General features: G+C 30.6%; 11 protein-coding genes across 11 annotated transcripts; 5 read left to right on the top strand and 6 right to left on the bottom strand.

Annotated features, from left to right (window-relative positions):
- Nucleotides 1-313: 313 nt before the first annotated feature.
- Nucleotides 314-1,015, bottom strand: GO595_007519 (uncharacterized protein; the record flags this gene model as incomplete). The annotated part of the gene is made up of 1 exon (XM_067920992.1): nt 314-1,015. The coding sequence occupies one exon, from the start codon at nt 1,013-1,015 to the stop codon at nt 314-316; it is 702 nt and encodes a 233-aa protein (XP_067772429.1).
- An 83-nt stretch (nt 1,016-1,098) lies between these two features.
- On the bottom strand, nt 1,099-1,947 carry GO595_007518 (Synaptic glycoprotein SC2; the record flags this gene model as incomplete). Its single annotated transcript, XM_067920991.1, has 1 exon — nt 1,099-1,947. One exon carries the CDS (start codon nt 1,945-1,947, stop codon nt 1,099-1,101), a length of 849 nt encoding a protein of 282 aa, XP_067772428.1.
- A 283-nt stretch (nt 1,948-2,230) lies between these two features.
- GO595_007517 (3'-5' exonuclease family protein) lies at nt 2,231-4,939 on the bottom strand (the record flags this gene model as incomplete). The annotated part of the gene is made up of 1 exon (XM_067920990.1): nt 2,231-4,939. The coding sequence occupies one exon, from the start codon at nt 4,937-4,939 to the stop codon at nt 2,231-2,233; it is 2,709 nt and encodes a 902-aa protein (XP_067772427.1).
- Nucleotides 4,940-6,025: 1,086 nt separating this feature from the next.
- GO595_007516 (Transcriptional repressor tup12-related protein) lies at nt 6,026-7,237 on the top strand (the record flags this gene model as incomplete). Its single annotated transcript, XM_067920989.1, has 1 exon — nt 6,026-7,237. The coding sequence occupies one exon, from the start codon at nt 6,026-6,028 to the stop codon at nt 7,235-7,237; it is 1,212 nt and encodes a 403-aa protein (XP_067772426.1).
- Nucleotides 7,238-7,783: 546 nt separating this feature from the next.
- Nucleotides 7,784-8,512, bottom strand: GO595_007515 (uncharacterized protein; the record flags this gene model as incomplete). The annotated part of the gene is made up of 1 exon (XM_067920988.1): nt 7,784-8,512. The coding sequence occupies one exon, from the start codon at nt 8,510-8,512 to the stop codon at nt 7,784-7,786; it is 729 nt and encodes a 242-aa protein (XP_067772425.1).
- Nucleotides 8,513-12,597: 4,085 nt separating this feature from the next.
- On the top strand, nt 12,598-13,011 carry GO595_007514 (serpin family protein; the record flags this gene model as incomplete). Its single annotated transcript, XM_067920987.1, has 1 exon — nt 12,598-13,011. The coding sequence occupies one exon, from the start codon at nt 12,598-12,600 to the stop codon at nt 13,009-13,011; it is 414 nt and encodes a 137-aa protein (XP_067772424.1).
- Nucleotides 13,012-15,085: 2,074 nt separating this feature from the next.
- GO595_007513 (uncharacterized protein) lies at nt 15,086-16,861 on the top strand (the record flags this gene model as incomplete). The annotated part of the gene is made up of 1 exon (XM_067920986.1): nt 15,086-16,861. The coding sequence occupies one exon, from the start codon at nt 15,086-15,088 to the stop codon at nt 16,859-16,861; it is 1,776 nt and encodes a 591-aa protein (XP_067772423.1).
- A 181-nt stretch (nt 16,862-17,042) lies between these two features.
- GO595_007512 (la-related protein 7) lies at nt 17,043-17,744 on the top strand (the record flags this gene model as incomplete). Its single annotated transcript, XM_067920985.1, has 1 exon — nt 17,043-17,744. The coding sequence occupies one exon, from the start codon at nt 17,043-17,045 to the stop codon at nt 17,742-17,744; it is 702 nt and encodes a 233-aa protein (XP_067772422.1).
- A 1,661-nt stretch (nt 17,745-19,405) lies between these two features.
- GO595_007511 (Brix-domain-containing protein) lies at nt 19,406-20,167 on the top strand (the record flags this gene model as incomplete). The annotated part of the gene is made up of 1 exon (XM_067920984.1): nt 19,406-20,167. The coding sequence occupies one exon, from the start codon at nt 19,406-19,408 to the stop codon at nt 20,165-20,167; it is 762 nt and encodes a 253-aa protein (XP_067772421.1).
- A 255-nt stretch (nt 20,168-20,422) lies between these two features.
- Nucleotides 20,423-20,902, bottom strand: GO595_007510 (uncharacterized protein; the record flags this gene model as incomplete). Its single annotated transcript, XM_067920982.1, has 1 exon — nt 20,423-20,902. One exon carries the CDS (start codon nt 20,900-20,902, stop codon nt 20,423-20,425), a length of 480 nt encoding a protein of 159 aa, XP_067772420.1.
- Nucleotides 20,903-25,880: 4,978 nt separating this feature from the next.
- On the bottom strand, nt 25,881-26,333 carry GO595_007509 (uncharacterized protein; the record flags this gene model as incomplete). The annotated part of the gene is made up of 1 exon (XM_067920981.1): nt 25,881-26,333. The coding sequence occupies one exon, from the start codon at nt 26,331-26,333 to the stop codon at nt 25,881-25,883; it is 453 nt and encodes a 150-aa protein (XP_067772419.1).
- Between the last annotated feature and the right edge of the window lie 1,138 nt (nt 26,334-27,471).

Here is a 27,471-nt window from a genome sequence, read left to right as displayed (position 1 = left end):
GCGATACTGTAAACGAACGAAGTTTTGTGAATGTGAACGATTTGGATAAAAGAACTTTTATCTTCGGCGAAGTGAATGAAAACGCGAAATTGCATATTTGGATTATACTTTATCAAAGATTATGTGTGTGTTAGTGACTTGAGACACTATTTGCATTTTGCTTAGGATGGAAAATATTTTTTTGAAAATGTGAAGTGTCTGGACGATAGGGAAATTTTCCTATTCAATTTTTGTATTGTTGTAAAGTGTTATAAATGATGTGTTATAAAAAAACAGTTTAGAAATTAACATGCGAAGAGTTATGGAGACGAAGTCAGCTCTGGAGCTGAATTGCTTGTTCACTTAACTCGAACAAAGTTTTTTGAGCATTTTCTACTTGATTTTTGAGCTGATTCATTTGTTCCTCATTACGAAGGTAAATCTCTAACATTTTCTTCGTCTCTTTAGGAACGATCTGCTTTAACTGAGTCACATCATCTGTTAATGCTGAAAGTTTTTCTTGGAGAAATTGATTTTCTTTATGCAATTCAAATGTTTTTGCTGCAAATTCTTTGATTCTATCTGATATTTCAATGATTTTTGTCTTCTTCCATGAGTTGGTGACAATGCTCTTGTTCTGATTTGAGACTTTATTTTGACGGGTATCTGATTTTTGACGAACTCTTGTCTGTAATTTTCTGAATCCCTTTTGTTCAACAGCAAAATCAAGTGCTTCTTCATAGGGCATTTTTAATCTCCACCATGCTCCTTGACGATTTGGATCATCAACTCTTTCAAATAATTCTGCTGCTGATCTTCGTCCACACAAAGCACTATTAAAGGTTGAAAATCGATGAGGTCCTTCCTCAACTTTTCCATTTAAAAGAATTGGAACCTTTTCTACATGAGCAAAAAGTTCTTTCATTCTAACACTATTGTCGCCGTATGGAGAAGATTGTCCAAGAGTATTCATTGCTTCAACAATTGCATGTTGCATATTTTTAAAAACATTTCTTTCTTGTGTTGTTTCTTCCATACTTTAAGAAGCACTTTTTTGCCGGCGATCACAACACACACTTTTCATGTAAATAATTCAAATAAAAACAACAAAAAATATCATTAGAGAGATTTAAATGGGAGTATTCTTCCTCTTTGAGCAGCTTCTGGAAACTCTTTCACGAGCCTTGCCTTCTTCTTAGTTGCCCATATGTACATTTGTGCTCCTCCTACAATCGGAAATAGAAATGCTATCCAAACACGTGTAAATGCAGCAAAACAAAACCAGCCTGCTATCTCAGCTGTGTAGTTTGGACAAGTGATCTTATCGAAAAGAAATCCTCTTGGAAGATAATATGCTTTTGATCCTTTTGGACGCAAGCTTCTAAGCTTCAAGTGACAGTAAGCATTAAGAAACTCAAAGACAAAGAAAAGTACCACCGACGCATAATGAAGATAATCAAGTTCGATTGGGTTTGACGATTTCTTGACAACAGCTATAGAAATCATGATAGCAAAACCCCAATAAAATGTACAGTTCTTGTACAAGTTGAAAATTGGCATCGTTGGATGTGAAAATACATGGACCATCACTGTTTCAAATAAGCGTTTAGTGAAATGGAATGTCCACATCAAAGAAGCAATAGTTAAATACATTGATGGTGATGATTTGAGAAAGATTTTTGTAAGAGGCCAAATGAAGAATGGACCAATGTATTCCAAAATAAAAACTCCTTTGTAACTGAATTGAGGGCCAAAATCACGAATGAGGAATTCGTCAGATGGTATTTCAGAAATTAGTGTTGATTGATCTATAGGAATTCTCTTTCCATTTACTTGAAAAGTAATATTGATTCTATTAGCTTTCAAGTGTGTTATAGAAATTGCTTTTTTGAGGAGTTCATCTGCACGTGCATTTTTTTCTAACTCAACTTTATAGTGCTGTTCCTTCCAAATTAATGTTTTTTCCATCCTTAATGTAAGGACCACCCCAAAATCTAGTGGCCGTTTAAGAAATATTCAAAATACTCACAACAAATATCTATGTACATGTATATAAGATATCAAGTAGTAATTTATTAATTATGAAATTTCATGATTTTATATTGAAACAATTTACTTAGAATAATATGATATATAATTCAATTAAAAAAATCAGAATACAAAATTTAGTAAAATCAAAAATAACTTTTACTCAAATAATGAACAGCAATTCCCTAAGAGTCAAAACATTAGATTAATATATCATGTAATTTTATTTTTCATTATCAAATTTCTCCACGTGTATTGTTGTTCCTATTGGCGTTCTCCATCTCCTCAAAGACCTTAGTATTGTTCTGCAAGTAGCTTTTTCCTTTGGCATAACGACAGCCATTTTTTGTCCAATTTCTGTTATTGATGGAAGGATATCCACAATCGCTTCTTTATCCATCAGAACGTTTGTTCTTAGTTTTGATCCTTGTAATTCTTCTGGTAAAGGATCAACATTAATTGTCATTGGTGAAACATCACTTAACTTTGGAATTTCTTTTTGATTCATTATCATCGGGTTCAAGGATACACCGTCGAACACAGCACTTCTTAAAAGTGCGTATGTTTTCTTTTGCATCCTCTTCCCGAAAGGGTAAATAATTACCCTTCTCTTTTCAGAGCAACCGTCAACGGTTGAAGCGGTTACCAAACTATCGTAAAAGCAGCCTGGACAAATCGCCTCCAAATCCTTCTTTGTGAAGGAGTCAGGGACAGGATCCATCACTATTGCCTTCTTCTCCTCTGATTCTGTGAAGGTAGACAAGTGAGGTTTGATGAACTTTGTTTGCAAATAATTATTATGTGTGAAATATGCATATTCATGGATTGTAGGCATTTGGTAACCAGTTTGATTGGTTGCCTCTATAGCCTGTTGGTCAGTAGCAAACATCACAAAAGTTTTTTCCGAATTAACGTTAAAATCGATAATATCTCCAAACTTTTGGAACTTCTCCAAGATCTCAACCTCATCCATTACCTTATCCACAGCTATCCACTTAAACCTATACTCCATTTTCCATATTGACACCTCATTTCCATTCCCTTTCATCAGCGATACATTGATTGGAATCGAATCCAATACCATGTGATCCAACTCAGCTTTTGCGCTTGAAGCCGCCTCAGGTGTAGTGAAGGTAACCTCCAAGACTTGATATCGAAATCTTGGGATTACTAATCTCACGAAGAAACTCAAAACTTTCCCATATTTCTCACACATTTCAATCACTTCTTCATCGGGGAATGCACAAGAAACTTCTCTCATTATTATCGTTGTTCCTTCTTTCCTCATATAAGCGGTAGTGTTATCCATAGCTTTAAATGCATCAGACATATGATAAAATTGGACAACTCCTATCCCAACCTTTTTGTCGTAATATGCAAAATGTATTGGTCCATAACTTGAAAACTTTTCATATATTTCGCGACTACTTTCTTTTGTTTCATAATATAGTTGATAATTTCGCATGGTTCGAAGTTGTAATCCTTTAGTATATCGAGATACATATACTTCATTACCATCAATCTCTTTAAAGTTGAGATTCGTGATCGCTTTGTCAGGTGAATCTTCACTCGCATAAAAAACCGCCACTGATTTCGGAACGGTTTCATCCCGCATCAAAGGAAAAGTGACACATTTAACGGGCCCAAATGGTGAAAAAAGATTTCGAACATATGCTTCGTCTGCCGTTGATGGAAGATTAATGGCAAAGACAGCATTGAGGAAATATGGAAATGTATATACTTTCATTTGTTCATTGTCAATTGTAATGTATGGAAGAAAACAGGATAATACATGTGGTGAGGTAGCAGATGTGAATTCGATCATGATGAAGTTTTCACGGAAATAAAGGTTATGATCGCGTTCGAATAAATAAAGAAATTTTTCAATTTGATCACGTGATGATACACGTGATGGTATATCTTTAATATAAAGAATATCATTATCATTAAATTGGTTAGGATCAACATATGGAAGATGTATTATTTCATCTGAAGGGTCAATTTCTTTGAGAAGTGAAATATATAACTGATATGTTCCATCGCCATTTGGAAAATAAGAGATGAATTCAATGTTTTCGTCGGATTGGCCTACATATTTGTGGAGATCTTTCCGAAGTAACGAACCTTTGTAATTCTTGACAAGGTAACAATAGCGGTTAATACGATAATTCTGAACAAAGTCCACTTTTTCAACAGTGGGGGGCTCCTTTTTCTTCTGCTTCTTCTCTTTGGTTTTCTTTGTATTAATTGGAACGCCAGGAGGAGGGGCTGGTTTATGCTCACGTGGTTTCGTAGGCTTGTTGGGTTTATTTTTGATTTTTGGTGCAGGAAAATTGGGATAACATTTAAATAAGGAAACAACATCAAATGCAGCATATAAAACTTGACGAATGGTGAGAACTTCTTGTGACCAATGTGATTTCGTAATTTTTAATTCTTTAAAAATTGCTGTGGGAACTCCTGCAAATTGAACTGTCATATCCATGAAGTTCTCTGAATAATGGTAAGGAACAAGACGAGTGACAGATATATCTTCTATGTTTTCTGTAAATGTTTCACCAAATTTCATATCTAATTGCTTTTTATCATTACCTGCCCCTTTAGCATAAAATTTGTGAGTGGAGAGAAACTCCTTTAGAATTTGATTTCCTGGGCCATTTGGATGGCGAATAATTAAGACTCCAGAAGAAGAACAAAATTGAAAAAGACAAAGTTCTTCATCCCATTCCAAATCAAGTGAAATTATCGGATCAACAGCCAAATTATTAAGATAAGTTTTAAGGTCTGGATCTTCAACTGAAATTAAGGATACCGTAGTTAATTCGCCAGGGAAAAATTCAACTTTTCTTGTTTCACGAAGTTGCCAATATTTTTCTTCATATTCTACTAATGTGGTATCACCTTCGTTGAAGTGGATTTCTTCAAATTCCATCCTTACTTGTAAAAAGAATGTTCAAATTCTTTAATTTGTGAGGAAAAATCGCCTTTAAAAAGTGCCCGGAACATAATGTAAACTATTCAATTTTAAATTTGAATACTTCGACAATGACCAAAATTTAAAAACAGCCAAATGATAGATTAAATCATCAATATTAAGATGTTGGTGGTTTTATCTTCAAGTATTCATCGATTTGTACTTAATACTTCGAATAGAAAAACGATGGGGAATAATCCATCATGCATGAATTTTCAATATCAAAATATTTATGGTAAATTCAAGTTAAAACAGACCACCCAATGGGTTGAAAAATGGTGGAAATTCTTTTAATAAGAAATAAAAAGTTCAACAATCATTTATACAATTTCAAAATTCTCATATTTCTTCTCATGCTATACACTTGCTTTGCAAAAGACGTATGATGTATTATAACATATTCAGTTTTTTTTATCTGAGTTAATGTAATTGAAAATGATGATTTTCATATATTTTTCTAGATATTATTTTCATGCGTAAATGATTTACATATTGTTTTTAATTGGTAATTTCCATGCTCATAATATTTTTTAGAAATTTAAAATAATCAATATAAAAATAATAATAATTTCACTCTATAAATCGCAACTTTGGTGTCTATGGTAATTTTTTAATGTCAAGATTTTGCTGAAAAAGATTGGTCAGCACTCGGAAGATTCGGATTGGTAAACATTTGAAGTTTCTGAATCTCCCATCATAAAAAACGATAAGTTTTCTGAAACCCACAATTTTGCGAACAAAATTGTACGGTTTTTATCAAAAACCACCAACGAACCGAAAACCAACGGAATCAAAAACTGCTCCCGATTTGAATTATCAAGTCATAAACATTTCAAATTTTCAATACACATTCATCAGTAAGGTCGATCGTCCCTTTTGTTCCTTGATTTAATGTCGTAGCCGTTACCGCAACACAGCTATGAAAAAGTTAAATTTTTTGTTGGTTTGTACCTTATCACTCGAATTCACAAGTTTACATTCCTTGATTTGATTTCTGGGTTCTTTAACTTTTTCAATCCTGGTCCAAACTAGCCAACAGAACTGATGGACGGAAAAGAGGGTCCAAAGTCTGAACAGTCCAACAGCAGTAATTCTCCAGCAGGCCCTATGGTGGCAACCAGAGAATTCATACCTGGTGAGAACTCTAAAATTCTTCAAGATGTTTACGATAAAATTAAAAATCCTCTTGATTGCTACTTACAAACCCCTCCCATAGCAGACTCGGTACCAACAAACATCGTTATACTTGATAAAGGCGATGATGAAATACAAAAAAATCTTGTAATTATTCCAAATAATGATTTGAAGCGAAAGCCAAAAGTCAATCTTGGATATTCAATAAGGCTTAATGACATAGTATGCTCATTGTCAATCTCAAATGATGGGAAATACTTTGCATATTCTGACAGCCAAACAGTATTCATGATGAGATACCAAGATGGTGCTCTATTGAGCAATTGGCCTATCCCAAATGACTTCCCAAAGCGTGAATCTTATTCAAAAGTTGTTCAATTTTCAAAAGATTCAAAATATCTCGCTTTGAGTTACACAAAAGGCACAATCATGGTACTTTCACCAGAGTCCAAGTTTGAACCAATTTTATTAAGTGGACATGTTGGTCAAATATTTTCATTTCTTTTCTTATTGAATCGTCCTATCCTAATTTCAGGCGGAAATGATGGATACTTATGCATATGGAATCTAGAAAAGATGGAATTAATACAAACAATAAAACATAGACCAGATGAAATTCAAACAGCCAAAAGTAATTCACATGGAAAAATCGTCTCTCTTGCTTCTAGCATAGACGAGTCGGTTATTTTCGTTGGATTTCTTGATGGAAAAGTCGGAATGTATGATTCAGATTTTAAGAATCCAATCACTATATTCGAAGCACATGATCAGTTCCTCTACGACATTTCGATGTCGCCTCTCACAGGTAATTTGGCGACATCATCTGCCGACAAAAACATCAAAATTTGGAAGGTCGACGATCAAAAACCGTCGTGTATCCATATCTTAAACGGTCACGAAGATACTGTTCTTTCGATTTGTCATTCTCCCCTACAAAATATTATATTCTCGGGCTCAAAGGACGAAAGCTTTAAAGCATGGGATGACGAAAAAGGTGAGTTGTTATTCACCGCAAAACATCATCAAAATACCGTTTTTCAGATTAAGCATCATCCAAAGGATCATTCGTTTTTGACGTGCTCCGGGGATGGGCTCGTGTGCTGCTGGCAGTACGAAATCTAGAACAAATTTAGAACTATACCATAATATATATGTCACAAAATATTCCAAGGATTTGAAGCGTGTCATTGCGCTTTGGTTCGAACCAATAAATTAATATTGAATTGGAGCTTTTTTTTAGATTTGGTTATCGTATATGTCATATTTCGGAATCAAGTTTTCAAATGACATATTTTTTTTTGAAAATTGCTTTAATTACATTTAAGAGCTTTTTACTTAAGCGCTGATTTAATTTAATTTTATAAAATCATGATTTTTCTTTCCCAATAAACATCTCTCTGATTTACACAAATTTCAACTTTTTTAATTGATTATTTTTTGACACTTTTGTGATTTAAAACGTTTAACGTTGTCACTTATCGGTTCCAGACATCAAATTGAACTTTCTATATGCCGATAATACTTTTTCTGGTATTCCATAAACCATTGAATTTCCAATCGTGCTCCAACGCTAAGTTGAGGTCCAGCAATAACAATCTGGATTAATATCTATTATCACAGATCCTTAATGTTGTATTTTATTTTAAAAACTAAATTTCAAAAACAAAGTTATCCAATTCTAAACTTAGTAATTTCGTTGGACAATATTTTGATCTGAATATTCAGTTTCTGTATCTCTGCTTCTCTATTTATTTGCTTTTCAAGCTCCTCGATCTTCAAACTCATTTCAGATATAGCATACATAGCCTTACGTAGAGTTCGAAGTGTTAAACGTTTTGTTTCATTTTTCTGTCTTGAAAAAGATTTAGGAAGTTGATTGAGAGATTGATAAATTTTGTTGATCTTCGATGATAAATTTTTCTGATTTGTTTCACGAGAAATAACCACTAAATCTTCATGAGAAAGTGTTGCCATATTTGGGTGTGTTGTTAATATTTCGCCTAAGATGCATTCATAATCTGATAAGCGTTGCTTAATTTGCTTAAGATCTGCCTTAAGTTTTGTATTAGAACACCTGGGAGATGTTTGCTTTGGGCTTGATTTGGTCAACGCTTCTTTTGATTGTGCAATTTGCTTTCTTAAATTTTTATTTTCTTCTCTGAAATATTGTACTTTATCCATTGTTTCTGTAATGTTGGCAATCATTTGGTTGGCTTTTTCAGTTGCTTTATTTAGCGCTTCCTCTCTCATTGAATGCATGTTATCTCTTTCATCTAAAATATTTAAAAGCTTTGCTCGTTCTTCTTTTAATTCTTCTTGCTCTAATTCAAGTTCACGAATTCGTTCTTGAAGAGCTGCAATTGCTGAGACAGCTGCATGTGATGCTTCGACTTCCATTTTTTGTTCAATTGGTGAACTTATTTAACGTCTTTAACGTTATCAATCTGTATTTACATTTACATTGAAATTATTTAGAAAAAAAAAATTCTCGATTGTACGAAAAAAATTGATAAAACTATGATAAAAAAACAAAATATTGATTATATTCTATTTAATGGTACTTCAAATTCTAAAATACTACAATTGTGGAATTTTTTATAACCAATCGAAATAATATCAAATGAAAAAAAAATTAAACATAGAGTAAAATTTTATTATATAAAAACAATATTGAGAATTTGCGAATTCAATTTTTTTGAAATAATATACAAAATTATATTTATTAAGGTACCTCTGTAACATAAAAAAAATTGGCTCGATTTTTTTAAGAACAAGGTTCATTTTTTGGTTTTTTTCCTTACACTACTTTGCTTTACCATTTAATACAAAAGGTATTTCTAGAAATTGCAATGTTTATTGCACAGCCGAACAAAATATAAAAACTTGAGCAATGTTTATTAATTTCATTTTTCAAAAAACTTTTCCTTAATAGTGGAAGTTCTTCAGACTTTTTAGCATAAATTTATATGAATATATTTTGGCAAGTTAATAATATTATTTGTTTGTGTACTTGTGTCAATTTGTTTCAAACAAGAAACATTTTTGTGATCCATATTTTTCTGATGAAATTTTTTCAATCAAAGATTATTATTTTGGATTTCGGTTGAAGACATTGAGTTATTTTCGTTCGTTGGAACAATATCATCAGAATTTTTCTTAGAGATTTTTTCAGTAATTAATTGAACTATTTCATTATGTCTTTTTTCATATGGAAATGTTATAAACTTTGGTTTTGCTGTCCAAAATAATTTAAATAATTTCCAAACAAAATTTTGAAATATAAAATCATTAAAACAAATACCAAATAAAATAAATAAATATCTTCATTAATATCAATTCCTTCTTGATCAAGAAGCAATTTAACTATTTCTGTATGACAATTTTCGGCAGCTTCGAGAATAGAGGTTTCAAATTATTTAAATGATCTTCAAAATTATTTTTGAAATATTAAAATACTAAAATATATTTGAAATATAATAAATATGTATCTTTAGCATTAATGTCAATTCCTTCTTGCATAAGAAGTAATTCAACCACTTTACGATTACCATATTTAGATGCTAAGATAAGTGCCGTTTCAAATAATTTAAATAATTTCCAAATATTATTTTGAAATCCAAAATTGTTAAAATAAACTTTTAATAAAATAAATAAATATTTTTAGCATTAATATTAATTCCTTCTTGTTCAAGAAGTAATTCAACAATATCATCAAGTCCCTCTAAAGATGCTAAGATAAGTGCCGTCCAAAATATTTTTAATAATTCCCAATTATTATTTTAAAATATCAAAGAAATAAAATAAATATCATTTAAAACAAATAAATATCTTGAGCATTAACATCAATTCCTTCTTGATCAAGAAGTAATTCCACAATTTCAATGTTTCCTTTCTCGGATGCAATCATAAGAACTGTTTTAAATAATTTGAACATATCCCAATTTTTAAATTGAAATATCAAGTTAATAAAAACAACAACAAATAATATTAATAAATATCTTTAGCATTAATATCAATTCCTTCTTGTTCAAGAAGTAATTCAACTATTTCTATTTGTTCATTTTCTGTTGCATACATAAGTGCTGTCCAAAACATTTAAAACAATTTCCAAATATAAATTTAAAATTTCAAAATATTAAAATAAATATCAATTAAAACAAATAAATATCTTTATCATTAACATTAGTTCCTTCTTGTTCAAGAAGCATTTTCACTAATTCTATATTACCATATTCAGATGCTTTCATTAGTTCTGTACAAATAAAATTAAATAATTTCCAAATATTAAAATGAAATCATAAACTTTTCATATAAATATCAAATGAAACAAACAAATATCTTTAGAAATGATATCAGTTCCTTGTTCTTGAAGTAATTTCGCAATATCGCCATGACAATTATCAAGCGCCAGCTTAAATGCTGTCCAAAATATTTTACATAATTTCCAAATATTATTTTGAAATATAAAATCGTTAAAATAAATATTAAAAAAAACTAATTAATATCTTTAGCATTTATATCAATTCCTTCTTGTTCAAGAAGTAATTTAACTATTTCCATAGAACCACTTTTAGATGCTTTCATAAGTGCTGTTTTAAAAAATTTAAATAATTTCCAAATATTATTTTGAAATAGAAAATCGTTAAAACAAATATCAAATACAACAAATAAAAATCTTTTTCATTAATATCAATTGCATTTTGTTCTAAAATATATTTAACAAGTTCAATATTTTTTGATTTTATAGATTTAAGCAAAATATCTTTTGGAATTTGATTCTTTTGCAGAAAATATTTAACAAGATATAAGTTCCCAATTTTAGCAGCTTTATCAATCAAATCCTGATTAATTTTTAGATCTAAAGAGTTTTCTAAAAACAAAAAAATCTCGTAACTTCCATTTGTAATACACAAAGATCCCAAACTATTGATATCTTTTTGTACTATATCAGATGAAAAAGTATTAAATTTGCCACCCCAATGAACAAAACGTCTAATAATATTATCTTCAAATCCATACAATTTTTCTATTTTATTTTCATAAATATATTTAAAAATATTATTTTGATGAAATTTAATTGCGATTCCATATGCATATTCAAATGATGAATGATTTTGTTCACATAAATGAATGATTTCTTCATTTCCACCTGCAACTGCATATTTTCCTGTATCATTTATGTTTGCATTATTCATAAGTAAAAATTTAAAACATTTAACAGATCCAAAAAATGCTGCATAATCAATTAATGGAACTTCACCATTATTAATAAATGAACATCTTTCATAAAGTGATGGTTTAATAGTTTGATTAAAATTAAAATTTGTTTGTGATGATATTTCTTGAAGTTTTTCTATTTCGTCATTTCGAATGATTTTTGCAATTTCATTTGGATTATGTCCTTCTTTAACATATTTTTTATGAAGTTCCCAATCATTCTTTGAAAGTTCTTCATAATTTCTTTTAAACTCAAGTTCAGTTACACTATAATTCCATCTATAATTTTCCTGGCGGCATCCTTCTGTTTTATAGTGCGAAAAATAGTTTGAAAGTTTTGCAAGTTTTGCAGTAATGCTTTTATCAATTAAATTTCGTTCAATCATTTGTTCAATTAAATAATATGATTCTTGTGAATTAATTTTACTTATATAATCTTTGAACATTTCTATAATTTTAGGATTATCTTGATTGAGTTCTTCTTCTTTTGTTTGAATAGTTTCTAGATAATCAATATAAATATCATTCTCATTTTTCTTTGAATAAAATGCACTATAAACTAAAATGCAAATATTTGAATTATATGTATATGGAAAATTTAGGTCAAATAATTTCATTGTTTTTTCAATTGATAAATCAAAATTTTCTTTATTTAAATTAAAAATGATTCGTTCAAGCTTCGTTAGTAATTTGACTTCGATGCTCTGTGATTTGATATCATCTTTTGAGTTTTTCATGGTGTTTTCAGACATTCGTAAATCTTCCTGATGAAAAGTAAACGGACAGTTACAACAGGGATCCCCAAAAATTCAATACTACGATTAGAACGATACAATGTAACATCAATTATTCTGAATTTCCATTATTATGGAAATATATTCTATTCATATGTAGGCATAAAGAAATAAATGAGATTAACCAAAAAAATTTATACAATTTTTAAATATATTTTGAAGTCTTGAAATAAACATATCAAATCATATTATAAAATTTATGTGATAAAATTATTAAACATAAAAATATATTCTGTGTATAATTCAAAACAAAAATGTTTGTTTCATTAGAAGCTTCATATCCATTTTTATATAAAAGCTTTCTTCCAGTATGGGATGAAGTCAAAGGCATATAACAACAATTTGGAAAAAAATCTTGTTGATGAACTATCAAAGAATGATTGGGGGCTACATAAGAAACATATCAAAGAAGTATTTAATCCAAATTTCTTTTTATAAACCGTTTATTGACAACAAGTATCACTTCACCTCATGATTTCAAGCATAAAACACTTCTTTTCAAATCTTTTCTACGGGACTCCAAGCGAACCTACACAGGTTCTTTCGATTGCCATGCTTTCAAATCTTTGCGATGAATCAAGTAATATTCTTGTTTCACCATATTCAACTTATGCAATCCTTTTAATGGTTGCTTCAATTCTAAATGAACCAACACAAAAAGAAATTTTCGATGTTCTCAGAATGCCATCTGATACTACTCCAAAAGATATCCTCACCAATCTTCGCAATCTCATTTCACAAGTGGAACAAAAAACAAATAATGCAGTTATTCGTGGCGCAAATACACTTTGGCCAAACAAGAACAAAGAATTTGACGCAGAATTTTTCAAACCATTAATTGAATTTCTTGGAATTGAAATTACTCCAATCGAATTTAATCAATAAGGCATTAGCTTAATAAATCAAAAGGTTGCAGAAGTCACCAATGGTCTTATTCAAAATCTTATTCAAGCAGATGAAGTTGAACCTAATTCTGATATCATTCTTACCAATGCCATCTATTTCAAAGCCGAATGGCAGAATAAGTTTGATCCAGAAGGGACTTCGGATTACCCATTTAATCTATTCGAAGGAACCAAAACAACATCTTTCATGAAAGATCAATTCACCATCCCATATTTCGAAGATGATGATTGCCAAGTGATTTCTTTGCCATATGTAAACGATTGTTCTTTATTAATCTTTCTTCCTAAGAATAAAGATCTTCAATCATTTCGATCTCTCAAAAGTTCACTTGGCACCAAAAAGTTCGAAGAATATGTCCAAAACCTTAACGAAGTCAAGATGAATGTAGTAATTCCCAAGTTTAAATGCCTTTGGGAGTCACAACACCTGCGCGAAATGCTCGAAGCGATTGGAATTCGTTTGCTTTTCGATCTGCAAAAGCCAAAGATTTCACGCGTAGTGCACAAAGCTTTTCTAGAAGTATATGAAGAAGGAACTACGGCTGCAGCTGCAACAGGGATAGAGACTCTTGGATTGCCAGAAATAATCGAAAAGTTCTTCGTAGCAGACCATCCGTTTATATATGAATTGGTTCACAAAAATAAAACTGTTTTGTTTGCAGGAGAATTCGTTTCACCTGAATAAATTAATGAAAATTCATTTCAGTTATTTTTCCTTTTGTTTATATACCTAATTTTATTATTATTTGTTAAGCTTAATAAATTAATAAATGATTTAAGATTAAGCCATTTTATAAAATAATAAAAATGAATGAATTTAAATATTTTTATTATGTAAAAATCATATGTGTTTCATTGTTTTCTATGGATAATAAGGAAGAGAATGATTAAGGCTTTTTATTAAAATTATCTAATTTATATTAGGAAAAGAAATTTTCTGATGTTCATTACGTTTTTTAAAAATCATAAGAAAACAAATATATAGTATTGTAAATTGCCTTGATTTTTTATTATGAAAAATAATAATAAATAAAAAAACATTTATTGAAAGGTTTGTGTGCTTAATTATCTGTTGTTTTTTAATTCATTTATTTTTTTCTTGAGTTTTAATTTCTTTCTTTCAATTATTTTTGCTTCCTGTTCCATCGCGCTAATTTCTTTTTTCATTGCTTTTATCACTGATAACGAAAATGAGATTTCATCATATGCAGCCCTGGAAAATTGATCTTCTAATAATAGAACTTCTTCTAATGAATCAGTTGTTTTATTTCCATGATGCACTTCAACACTTTTATCATATTGCTTTTCTAATTCAACAGATTCTCGAAACATCTGATCAATAGAATTCATTAAAATTGGGTTGCCACGAGTTTCCACAAGATACTGAAACCCTAATGTTTGATCTATTAACTCCATTTCATAGACAGATGGCGGATCAATGATATGGTCATCACAATGCCCTGGTATTGGAATTTGTTGATGAGGGAGCATACTCTTTTTCACATAACATTTCATGATTCAGATTAAAACCGCTTCCTGAAAAAGTACGGTTTTTTCTGCGGTGGACGTTAAGCCATTCTGGCCTCCTTCTTCCAAATCCAAAAATGGAATTAATGCTTTGCAACTAAATCAACCACCTTTTTAACTATTTTCAGCCGTGAAAATAGATCAATGCAATTTTCACCAATTATTGAATCATTGTCCATGATACTTTTCCACAAAATTTTTATGCCATTTCTCACTCTTGAAAGAGAATACATACTGGTATTGGTTTCCAGTGTTTCAAGCCCTAACTTTAACTCAATCATAATTTCAACAATTGTTTTTAACCCTATGAAAACACGATTGATTTTAGCACTCCCAACCGAATCTCAAAACCAGGCAATCGCCATTTATATTCGGGTTAATACGATCCATCCTCAAAACTAATTTTCCAGCAGCAAAAACGACGTCAAAACAACCCCTATTCCTCTCAAATTTGAATGAATTCAAATGTGCAAATAAATGAAACAAAAACGGTTATTTCATCAAGTGATTAAAACCGCCAACATAATATGGAGCAGGAACCAGACGGACGTCGTTATTATCCGAATTCGGTTGAGCAATCCATTCTGATTCAAAATGTTAAAAGGTACTTTTCACAACCTGAAAGATCTCAAGAAAGAACAAAAATCGCAAATGAAGTTTCCGAAGAATTACTTAAATATTCACCACATTGGACTCACAGAACTGTAAGACTTTGGTTTAATAATAACAAACATGCTTTTACTGGCGAAACGGCACAAACTCCTCAAATTCAATCACCAAATTCAAATCCGCCAAAATATATTAATCCAAAACAACATATGCCACCTGTAAAACCTCACCCTCAACAACAATACCCACCTCCTTATGGAAATATACCTTTTCAACCATCTCAATCAAAATATCCACAAAATATTCCAGTTCAATCACCAATGATGCAGCCACCACAACCACCTCCACAAAGACAGCCAGGAGCCCAATTTTATCAGCAAACTGGAAGAGAATCAATATATCAAAAAGATATGAAAAAAGAAAATGAACCAAATGTTCAAACGCTTTTACTTCGTTTAGACAAAATTATGGAAAGTGCTGTTAATTCCAGTGAGATAGAGATGCCAAATCTGATCAAAAAATATGATGAAATAACATCTCAAATTCGAGCAATGCGTGAAATTGACACACCTTATTCAAGGTTTACCCTTAAGAAAGATAAAGGTCTTCTTCGAATGCCAAGTGCTCCTGAACGTACAATATTTAATTTTGTATCAACAGATATGGACAATTCTGTACCATTTGGCCAAGTGCTTCCACGCGGTCTTACGCCAGATCCCTTTTGGCGTGAGAAACGGTTTGAAGATACATTTATCTTACCATTTGATATCAATTATATTGATCCTTCTTGTGCCGCTTTTATCCACAATACGAGCAGTACACCCGACAGAGCCATTTCCTATGCCTTTGATTTACATCCTAACACTAAAATCTGTTGGGATACAATTCCATTAAATATTAAAAGTAAAGTTGAATCCTTCACAATAGACTCCTCCAAACGTCATGGTTGGCTCTATAGCTCAGGCCATATCTACCGTGTTGGTCTCACAGGGAATGATAGGAAATTTGATGATGTTGATCTTGTGCCACCTATGTCATATCCGACTCCAATAGCCATAATTCAAGACAATGTCTTCATAGGGTTCCTAAATTCCAGTGATCTTCATCTTATCAATAATCGAATGGTCCGATCAATAATCAAAACGCCATATCTTAATTCCGGTTTTTCCATCATTAGCTCCCTGGAGAACTGCATAATCTGTGGTTTGACCACTACTAATGCGTTACATCTATTTGATGTCACGACATTACAATCAGTTCGATCGTTCATTGGCCACAACTCGCCAACGAATATAATCAAAAGCATTAACGCTAATCTTTTCGTTAGTTCTTCTGATGATCGATCTGTCAAAATATGGGACTCTCGTCAGCATTGTCCACTAATATCTATTGGATATCCGGAGAGTGTCACTGCAGTTTGCGTTGCAGATAACTTCATCATAACATCGACTTCATCACGCGAAAGTCACATTTATGTGGCCGACATACGGAACGAGTTACAGTCGTACTTGGGCGTGAATACCGCTGAGTATTGCGTTTCGGGTATACAGTATTGCGGTGGTGATGATGACACATTGTATATATTCGCAGGCGCTTCTAAAGAGGCTAATGGCGATAGCTTGCTGTTCATGAATGATGATGGAAGCAGCAGAAAATATATTTTTAGACAGTACAGTAATTTCCTTAATCTGTAAATGTTTTATTGTGTTTGCCTTTTAACGAATAAAAATGTGAAAAAATACTACAGCTGATACTTAATTGATGAAGAGAATACTTAACTTATGTTGAAATGAATGCGAGAAGAAATTGGAAAATAATCGTTTATCGAACGAACAGACTTTGTCAATTTTTGCACGACCATTTTGCCGCCATTTTATGTTCATCCTCCGCAAACTATTCGGAAAAGCAGATCCACCATCATCTGAAAACGAAGAAATAAAACAACAAGAAGTGTATGATCTTACACCAGAACTTGACGCTGCTCGTGAACAAATGGAATTTTATTTTAGCCCATCAAACGTTGAAAATTCATCATTTATGAAACAACTGATTAACATGGAAGCTGACCGATATTGCCCAATTCAAATTTTTAATGAAAAGTTCAACAAAATTGTGGCAATGCATTTGACTGATGAAGAATTAATGAAAGCCTGTCAAGCATCATCAGAACTTGAAGTTGATACCTCTCGCAAGATGGTTCGTTCAAAGGTTCCATTTAAACCAGATCCACGTCGTGAGTATAGAACATTATATGTTGATCAATTAGATCAAACTGAAACACTTGAATCACTGCAAGCGTTCTTCCGTTCTTTGTTTGGAAAAGTTCTCCGTATAGAGATGAGGAACAAAAATCGCAGTGGAGGAGAAAAATATTTCTCAGGAACTGCTTATGTTGAACTCCAAACAGAAGAACAGGCAAATGAAGCAGTAAAGAACGGAATAGAATACAATGGCAAGAAGCTTCCAATCAAACTTCTTTCAACATTCAAACAGGAAATGAGGAACAAAAGTGCTGAAAGAAGGGAAAACAAATCAAGCCGAGAACCCAAAAAAGGTGCAAAACCAAAGCGCAGTTAGATAATAATATTTAATAAAATATTCTACTTCAATTGTTGTTGCCCTACAATTCAAAATTGAATGTTTTATTATGTAAAAAAAAGTAGAAATCGAGACCGTTAAAGCATCTGACATTTTTAGATTGGGCAATTAAATTAACTGACAAGTAAATATTTAATAAAGCTTCCTTTAAAACAAACTCAAACCAAATAGATTTATATCTGTTGGTAATACAATTTTTTTATTTGTATACAAATAATTAACAAACCAATTTATAAGCGTCCTGTACCCAACAGCGCTATTTGAATTCAAAGAAACGCGTCTTATAGGTATTGTAAAAATTACTTATGACAAAAAGAAGATGTCTTCAAGTATGTTCCGGAACGTTAAATTTTTATATTTCATTATAAATGCTGATATCAGCAGATTCCAATAATAAAAACGTATTAATATTTATCGAAATCAAATTTACTACCATTGGTAACGATTCTTGACCTTTAGATTCTATGTTTTGACGAAGTTCATAATGAATATGTCTCTAAATCCAAAAATTTGTGTTTTGTTTTTCGCTTATGTGAGCTAATGCATCATTTCTTTGTCATGTAAGCTTACATCAAATGTGCAGCCATTATTTATCGAAGCAGCCTGTAAAACCCCCATTGAAATAATTGTTCAGAACGTTAGCTGCAGTTGCACAGAAATCCGAAAACCGAAAAGTTTTTTTTGCAGTTAGGATATCTTTTATTAGCCTTTCGGTTGAAATCTTGCCAACAAACTCTGACTGTCTTTGAAATTTGAATTTATCGTTTGTAGTTGTAAATATTTGTTATCACATCTTGGCTTTACTGCATTCATGAATAATGACGATGTTCTATTTATAGAGTGTGAATGTACCATATTCCATATCAAAAATTTATCTGAAGAGTTAATTATTTTATTTATTTGTTATCAAATAATCAACTTTTTATTTGAATCAAATTTAATTTTCCATATTACTTTAATATTTAAGAAGACAACAACTCATTTGCAATTTTTTTCTTTTACGAATAAAAACGTTGGAGATTTTATAAACGAAAAATTATATTCAATTCAAAGTTTTCTCATTAAATATTTGGTACTATATATTGGCATAATATGCGGATCAATTTTTGCAGTTTTGTTAATCACAGGAATAATTGTATTTGTTGTTACAAGAAGTAAAAGGAAAAAGTCAAAATCTGCTCATTCGGATGGATATCCAATTCTTTCTTCATCAAAAGGAGATACACAAATTGAAATTGTTGGTAATGATTTTGATGAATATGTGAATGAAGAGAGCGACCAATGGATATAAATTGGTTTTTGTTGTGAACTAATATTGGAATACTTTAACAACATCTGTGAAATAATAAATTGAATAATGTTTTCCTAAATAAAAAAAATTAATAATAAGTTAATTCTTTTCACCTTAAATAATTCATACTTTCTATTTGATAATAATTTTTTAAAAAAATAATTTTATAAATACAAATTCGGTATGTTGCTTTTTTGTTGTTATAATTTCGTTAATTAATAGCTCTATTAAGTCTCTCTGTTAAAATTGATCAGGATTTTAACGTTTTCTATGAAATTAGACACTATTTTTTCTTACAATTTCGTTTTGCCAATATTTACATTCAAATTACACGACCAAAATTTCCCAAATGGTTGAACCTGCACCAGGTGAAAACAGACAAGAACAAAGGCGTGAATACGATCCAACATTCATAAAAGAAGATGATCCAGAATATCTTGAAGAAATTGAAAATGATCAATTTTCACCTTTTTTAAATGGTGAAAAAGAACCCAAGGTAAAAATTACTACATCAGGTGATGAAGAGCCGTCCATACCATTTGGGAAAAGTCTACAAGTTTTAATTCCAAATTCTCTTTTTGAAAATCGAAAAGAAGGATCATCAATGGCTGAAGTTAGGAATCAAGCAATTGAAGAAGGGTACACCGACTTAATTATTCTTACATCTGCTAATAACCAAGTTTATACTTTTACTCATCATCATTTGCCTGATGGACCAACTGCCAACTATAGAATCACATCAATTTCTCTTCCTAAAGAAATTGAAGGGCACGCTCGTACTAGCGATCACTATCCAGAAGTTCTCATGAAACGATTTGAAACAAGACTTGGCAGGCTCACGTCTCGAATGCTCCAATGCTTATTTCCTCACAAACCAAATTTCTTTGGAAGGCGCGTCCTTACCTTTCACCATCAACGTGATTTCATTTTTTTCCGTCATTACAGATATATCTTTGATTCAGTGAATGAAGCGCGACTTCAGGAATGCGGTCCTCGTTTTACCTTAAAGTTGTTATGGCTTCAGGAAGGTACATTTGATCCATCAAATGGTCAATATACATATTTTAGAAGGGCAAGGCACGATCGGAATAGACTTGCATGGCCTCTCTAAAAATGTTTTATATTATTCTATCGATCTGATACACAGTTTTAATAAATAAAGTTTTTTCTTAAATATTCGCACCTTCATGTTTTGAATGAAAAATAATCGTTTACGATCAATCATCAGTCAATTTTTATCGGGAATAAATCTCATTTTCCAAAATAGGAAATCTTAACACACGAATTTTGAAGAGTGGTTACAAGTAAAATGAAAGTCTTATTTTTCATGTTCGTAAATATTTATTATTTACTCATGAATACATTTTTATTGCATTAACAAAAAATCGCTTTCAAGTGATTCTGATTTATCTTTTTCATCTGTTTCTTCCTTACTGTTATTTTCTGTAGTGTCTGTTTCATTACCAGTAGCGTTTTGTTCATTTAATGCTGAGTCATTTATATCCTCATTTTCTCCGCTTTGTGATTCAGGCAATGGGAATGTCAGCTGCACTCTTTCTAGCGGCGGCTCATTCGTTAATTCATTTGTTTGTTCTGTATTTTGTGAATTGCTTTGATCACTAATGTATGTATCTGGAGGAGAGCTTTTACGTGGACTTTGTGCGTCACCGCTATCATACGTATTTTGTGGTTCATGTATTTGTTCCGTGCTTGGCGTATCACTAATATACGAATTTTGTTGATCACCAGAAGGTTGCGCTGAAATTGACTGTTCATTTTTGTATTCATCTTGCAGTTCTTTGGAAGTAGTATTTTGTGACTTAGGTTTGGAATTGCTCGGTTCCATTGGTTTAAGATGAACTTTAGATAAATTTTTGCGCTTTTTAGTTGAATTATTGGTTTTAAATCCATATGTGTCTGTATGTTTAGCCATTCGTTTTACTTGATGTTCATGATCAAGCTGATGTTGATGGAATTCTTCTCTATTGAGTGTTGGCTCACAACTTGCAATCGCCTTTTGCATTTTTTTATTCTCATTTTCAATTTTTATTCTTTCTTCTCTTTGAACTTTTCCTTGGAGTATTGATCTACGAAAAGGCTTTAATGTACATTTTTCTTCATGCGGTTTTGAATTTTTTATTCTGGCCAATGCTGCAAGGTGAAGTCTATAATTGCGATTTCTATCTGCAATACAACATCTCCTGTTGAATTCTGGTATTGCTTTGTACATTAACAAAAAAACGTACTTTTTTGGGGATCCCTGCATCTAATAAAAGTGACTGATTTTAGGGCACCCTAAAAGCTTTTGCACCACCCCCGTTCAAGGTGAATTTCAACTTCCGAATGCATTCAAAAATTGCTCTCAAAAACTTAGTCAGTTCTTCTAACAGCCTCAGAAAAACCCAATAATTTTTTTCGGTTTTTAACAAACCACAAAAAATTTCTCAGAAACCGATGGATTTTCCGCCTTTCAAAATTTGGGGGTTGTTGTAAGCAGTTGAGCCATTTCATTTTCAAGTTACAATGTCTTCTTCCTGCTCATGTTCCTGCTCAAGTTGCAAGTGCTGTGGATGCAAGTGTAATCTGCTCTAAACTCAATCAGTAAAAGCCTCTAAAAAAAATCTTTTTTTTTAAATCTCCTGCATTGACAAATTGGCAAAAAGATTTTTTAACTATTACCAAAGCAAGGCCATTCATAACCATTACCAGAAGGCTTCTACTAAGTAACGAAACTTAAAAAAATCAATTGATTTGATCTAATACAAAATTTTGTTACAAATATAATCCCTTAAATCTCATAAAAACACTTCCCGTTCTGTTTGTAAGCAGTTTTTGTTTTAATAACATCTATGGTTTTAAAAAAAAATACCACTAATCAAATTTGCTTCTTTGCTATGACTCATTTGTAGCAAATATAAAAGCTACAGAGCTAGTTGTGCATTTGAAGAGTTTTATGGGATAAAATTTTAATGAGCATGAGAGAAGTTCGAAAAAAAGAGGTACATTTCTCCTTGCTGAAATAACGATTAAAAACTATTCAAAAATTATACCACCCTAAAAAAGAACGTTAACATCATAAAGATGAAATGGAAAAAACTCGCTTCAGACTTAAGATGAAACCTCATTTCGCATCCTTCCGAAAAAATCACCTTTTTATAGATTGTATTTTGCATGCTAATGGGAAAGATATTGAAGCCCACCGACTTATTTTATATCATCATTCCAGACTTTTTAGAGAATATTTTAAAACTGTAACTTTTGATCCTCAAAGCATTTCTATATCACTTCCATTTGTATCATCAAACTTTGAACAAATTATTGATTTTTGCTATAATGGCGAAATTCTTTTTAAAACAACTAAAGACAGAGAAATTACACCAAACCCAATGCTTTCACTATTCATGGCATATGTATATGGCATTCCACCTTTAGTTCGAATCATCACAAATGTAATCATTGATTATTTAAGCTCTCTAAAGGATGACTTTATTTTCCTCAAGCAAACTATACTACACTTTTTATCTCAGTACTTAATCTATGACAAATTTATTGTAAATTCGGAAGTCAATAAATTTCCAACTTTTTCTCAAGGAATTGATGACATCATTAAAAGCCAACAAACTTTAATCGACAGGTTTTATGATGTACTTTTAACCATTTTAGAGGAGTCGCCCACTTTTCTATTTCAGTGCATTACTCCGTATTCAATCCAATGCTTTTTAGGGCACCCCAAAATCCGTTGTCGTTTTAATAACAAATCCATATGTAAAACTCTTGATGATTATTTCTCACAAGGAAACAAAAAAATAATTAGCCAACAAGAAAGTGATTCTTTTCATCAACTTCTTGATAGCAGTGACCCATCTTTTCATACACTTTTTAATGATTATGAAATGTCATGGGAATCAAAATCAATATCAAGAGCTAATTTAATAAAAACCATATCAATGAGAAGGGAAACGATTTTGTCATTATCAGATTCATTTTCTAGTCCAAAATTTATTCCAAATAAATGGAATGTTCTTTCATATATTTTACTTATCAATAACTCAAACGGTGAAACTTCGCCAAGCGAAATCGATTTATTTGATTTCATCGGAACTTTTGGGGGAGTTTTAACAAAACCAATTAATGTTATTAAGTATCGATTAATTGATGATTTAAGTCACCCATCTATAAAGAAATTTCCATCATCGAATGCGTTGCTGGACACCGAAAAATATTTTGTTGCAATTTTATCTGATACAAATAAAGTAATTTTTGTACGAATGAAAAACGAAATGTTCACTTTAACATCGGCTAAAATTGTACTTAGAAGTGATAGCGTTTTGCCTGATGAAATGCATATTGAAGGATTAATAAATAATCAAAAAGTGTTTGAAGTCAAGCTTCAAAACGACCAATTCAAGTTTGATGGAAGCTACAAGTGCGCGGTGTTTAAGCTCAATCAATCTGTTGAATTAAATGGCATCGTATTAAAGGCAAATTATATGCATTCACAGCCGCCAATTTTCAAGTGTCAAAGCGCAAAGTTTTTTGGTAAATTTTTGTAAAATATGATAACTTGTTTTGAGCAATATGTTGAAATTAAGTTTTTTAACTAAAAAATTGTGCAGATTTTGAGCTGTGGGATTCACAAAGAGTTAAAAAATTGCCTTGAGAAAATGGTTCATTCACATATTGTTCGTGAAAAAGATCGAAATTTAGAAATTAATTAAGTAAATTTATAAAAAGAGTGGCTTGCTAGTTATTTAAAAGACTTAAACTCTCGAAATACTTTAAATGCAAAATGCTCTAATGTTATTTCGATGCTCATATATTTGACATTTGATTTTGTTATCACCTTCTTTAAGTGTTTGAATTTTTCGTTTTAATTTGCTTTGGTAAATTTTATATCATATTTTAATCTAAATTCTCTTGATCAATTTCATTAAAATTTTTTTGTTTTTTAATTTCAGAGATAGGATTCTGAACGAGCTAGATGTGCGTCACTTTTATGTAAAGGAAAAAATGCTAAAGAACAAAATATTTAATCAAAAATAAGTTATGAAATGTTTCAAAAGCCCCATAGTGTTTGTTCTTCTTCAAATGTAAGCCCCGATAAGTTTGACCAAATGAAGTCATGGTCTTCTTCATAAGTTTCAAACTCAATGTTCCCTATCTCTTCATTCAAGATATTTCCTTCAATGTTCGGTGTTAAACCAAATTCATTGTCTGATGATAAATCAAATATGTTTGTTTCGTTATTTGTTTGTTTGTTGATAAAAACTCCAACAGGATTTTGAGGAACTTTGTTTGTTGTTGATCTTCCCCTTCTCCTTTTCTTCATTGGTTGATCTGTTTCGATTAAATTCGATATTTCTTCTAATTGATCCAACGATTCTTTTGTGAAATTATCTTTTTCTATTTTCAAGAGGTAACACTTATCACCAACTGTAAATGTTATTTGAGATGGTTTTACATAATTTTGAAATCTTCTTCCCATTTTTAAAATGAAGTGAAATCTTGTATTTGGTAAATTCAAAGCAAAATTTATATTTTTTGACAAATTCTTTATTTTGCCGGCATGTTTTGTCATGACAAACGACAAATTTTCTCTGAAAGTATTGAAATTTGTGTCAAAAATATTTGGTTTCTGATGATTATTCTATGCATAAACCATTGAAAGTCAAATAAAAGTGACAAGTCTGTGGAGCAAATTTTAATAATTTTTGTCAAGTAAATCACAGAATATACTCAATTTTGGTTATAATCAATTTTTTCGATGACGTTAACAAAAAAATATTTGGCAAATATTTGAACGTTAATTTTCACCAAAAAGAATAAATTGAAATGACTTAACGTCCTTTTTTTTTTTTCTATTTTTTATGAAGATAAATGTATTATCACAGATAAGAGCAGAACTAACCAAGATAAACATATTATATTAATTCTATGTTCGTTGCTCGATTGTGAGCTTTACTCATACGATATACTTCTATGTAATTTGATCGGCATATGAATTGAGTATTTTTGTTTGGGAAATCAGCGGTTCTGATCATTTCAGATACAAACTGTATAAATATGTAATTAACAATATTCTAATATCTAAATAATCATTGAACACAACAATTTATATGAAAACATTATAATATAATAATCATACAAATTTATTAACAATATTTTTATTTTTAAATAGTTGTTGAACACAACAAGTTATATGGAAACATAATAATATAATAGTTATACAAATTTATTAACAATATTTTTATTTCTAAATAATTATTGAACGCAACGATTTATATGAAAACATTATAATATAATAATCATACAAATTTATTAACAATATTTTTATTTTTAAATAGTTGTTGAACACAACAAGTTATATGGAAACATAATAATATAATAGTTATACAAATTTATTAACAATATTTTTATTTCTAAATAATTATTGAACGCAACGATTTATATGAAAACATTATAATATAATAATCATACAAATTTATTAACAATATTATAACAATATTTTGTATTTTTAAATAATTTTTAAATAATTATTGAACGCAACAAGTTATGAAAACATTATTTGAGAGAATTATTCAAATTTATTAAAAATTATTTTTCATATAAAATTCGATACAATTATCATTTTCTTCATTCGCTTCATCTTTAAATCATTCAAAACGACTTTAAGTACTGTTGTACTTCGGGGATTTGTTTTATTAAAAACATAACGCTGCAAACGATCATTTTCTGAGTCAAAAAGTGACAGTGCCATCGTTCTCTTTCGAGTGGAAATTGATCGTCGCCAAAACGTCCGATTTCTATTGTTTGTAACGCTTTCATTAATTAGCGCCTTCACTGAGCAGTTCGCTGACTTCCTGCTGCAGCTCGAGCGGCAATGTCCGGAACATGTTCCTCCCGAACGCGACATCTCTGTACACCTCGAGCACGTCCACGCCGTCCGACGGGAAGTGGAAGTCGGGCAGGTCCAAGTATTCGTACTCCTCTTCGTTTTCGATGAAACTGTTTATGTTGCTGAGCAGATATTCGTCGTCGACTTCTTCCAAAGTTTCGGCGTTTCTTTTCTCGATTAATAACTTCAGCATCATCGACGCGTTCAGAAACGACAAATTGTTTCCATACTTCGCCAAAACGCACAATCCGATGAAGCATAAGTTGATTACATTGACTTCAGCGTTTTGTATGTGTTTCCAATTTGCGTTTACATTCACTAAAACGTTTTCATTTATCATTGGTATTATTTGGTCAGCTGCTGTCAGTAACGCGGACGACATTAAACAGAACGCGGACGTAAATATTGAAAAGTCTTCGTTTTGTTGTAGTAATATTAAACCTTTTTCGATTAAATTTATACATTTTCCATATTGTATTAGTAATGAATATAACAACAAAATCGAAGTCTTCACTTTGGTATTATTAATATTTATATAAATTGTTTCACTAAAATTAATTAATGATATAATGAATTCGTCATTAATTACATTAAAAAAATTTTTCTTTGCGATGACAATTGAAAATATTTCGTATATATTTGGTATTAGATAAAACGATTCATTAATTTGTGGAGCTATGAATTCAATTAAATATTTCATTATGTTTATGTTAAGTTCTGTAATTTCATCATATTTCATCATAATACTTTCGATGACTTCGATTGTCGTTAAAAATGATTGTTCACATCTTTCATTTGATAATATTTCAATACAGAAATTGATGATTTTCTCTATGTAAACATTATAAAGATTCGAATCAATTAAATCTGAAGTTATAAACTTTTGAATACATTTTAATAATTGATTATTAGCATTAAAATCAAAGTTTTCCGAATTTGTTATCATTTTATATAACTCGATAATATAATTAATGATTTTATCAAAGTATGGAATATATTTATCAGTATATTGATATATTAATAAACATATTAATTCTATTGGCTTATAATCTTTTGTTGTATATATTAATTGTAATAATGTGTTTAATAGTTCATTTAAATATGGTATAATCGATTGAGAATGAAATATATCAAATGTTGTTTGGAATAAATTAATTGACATTAACTTAATGACATCATTATTACTTTGTAAGAGAATATTAATACTGAGTTTGTTACGATTTTCTTTTTCGATCTTAAAACTTCGTAACGCATATATCGTTGTAGCTTGGATATAAATCGATGGATTTGTTATTATTATATTCATTAACATTTGATATAATTCATATGATTCTGAATAATATGAAGTAATACTTGAAATTATAAATATTTTCGCTTCGAATTCTTTCGGTTCTTTTGATGGTTCTAATGATATATTTAATAATAAATTTATGATATCAATATAATTATTATCAATAATAAATTTTATAATTCGAGTTATGATAATACGAAGTGATATATCTTTGATGTTTTCTTCAATT

This window comes from Histomonas meleagridis, assembly GCF_020186115.1.
Source record: "Histomonas meleagridis strain 2922-C6/04-10x chromosome Unknown contig_53, whole genome shotgun sequence".
NCBI classification, from domain to species: Eukaryota; Parabasalia; order Tritrichomonadida; family Dientamoebidae; genus Histomonas; species Histomonas meleagridis.
The sequence above is the reverse complement of the archived record's forward strand: the minus strand, read 5'-3'. Positions and strand labels throughout refer to the sequence as shown.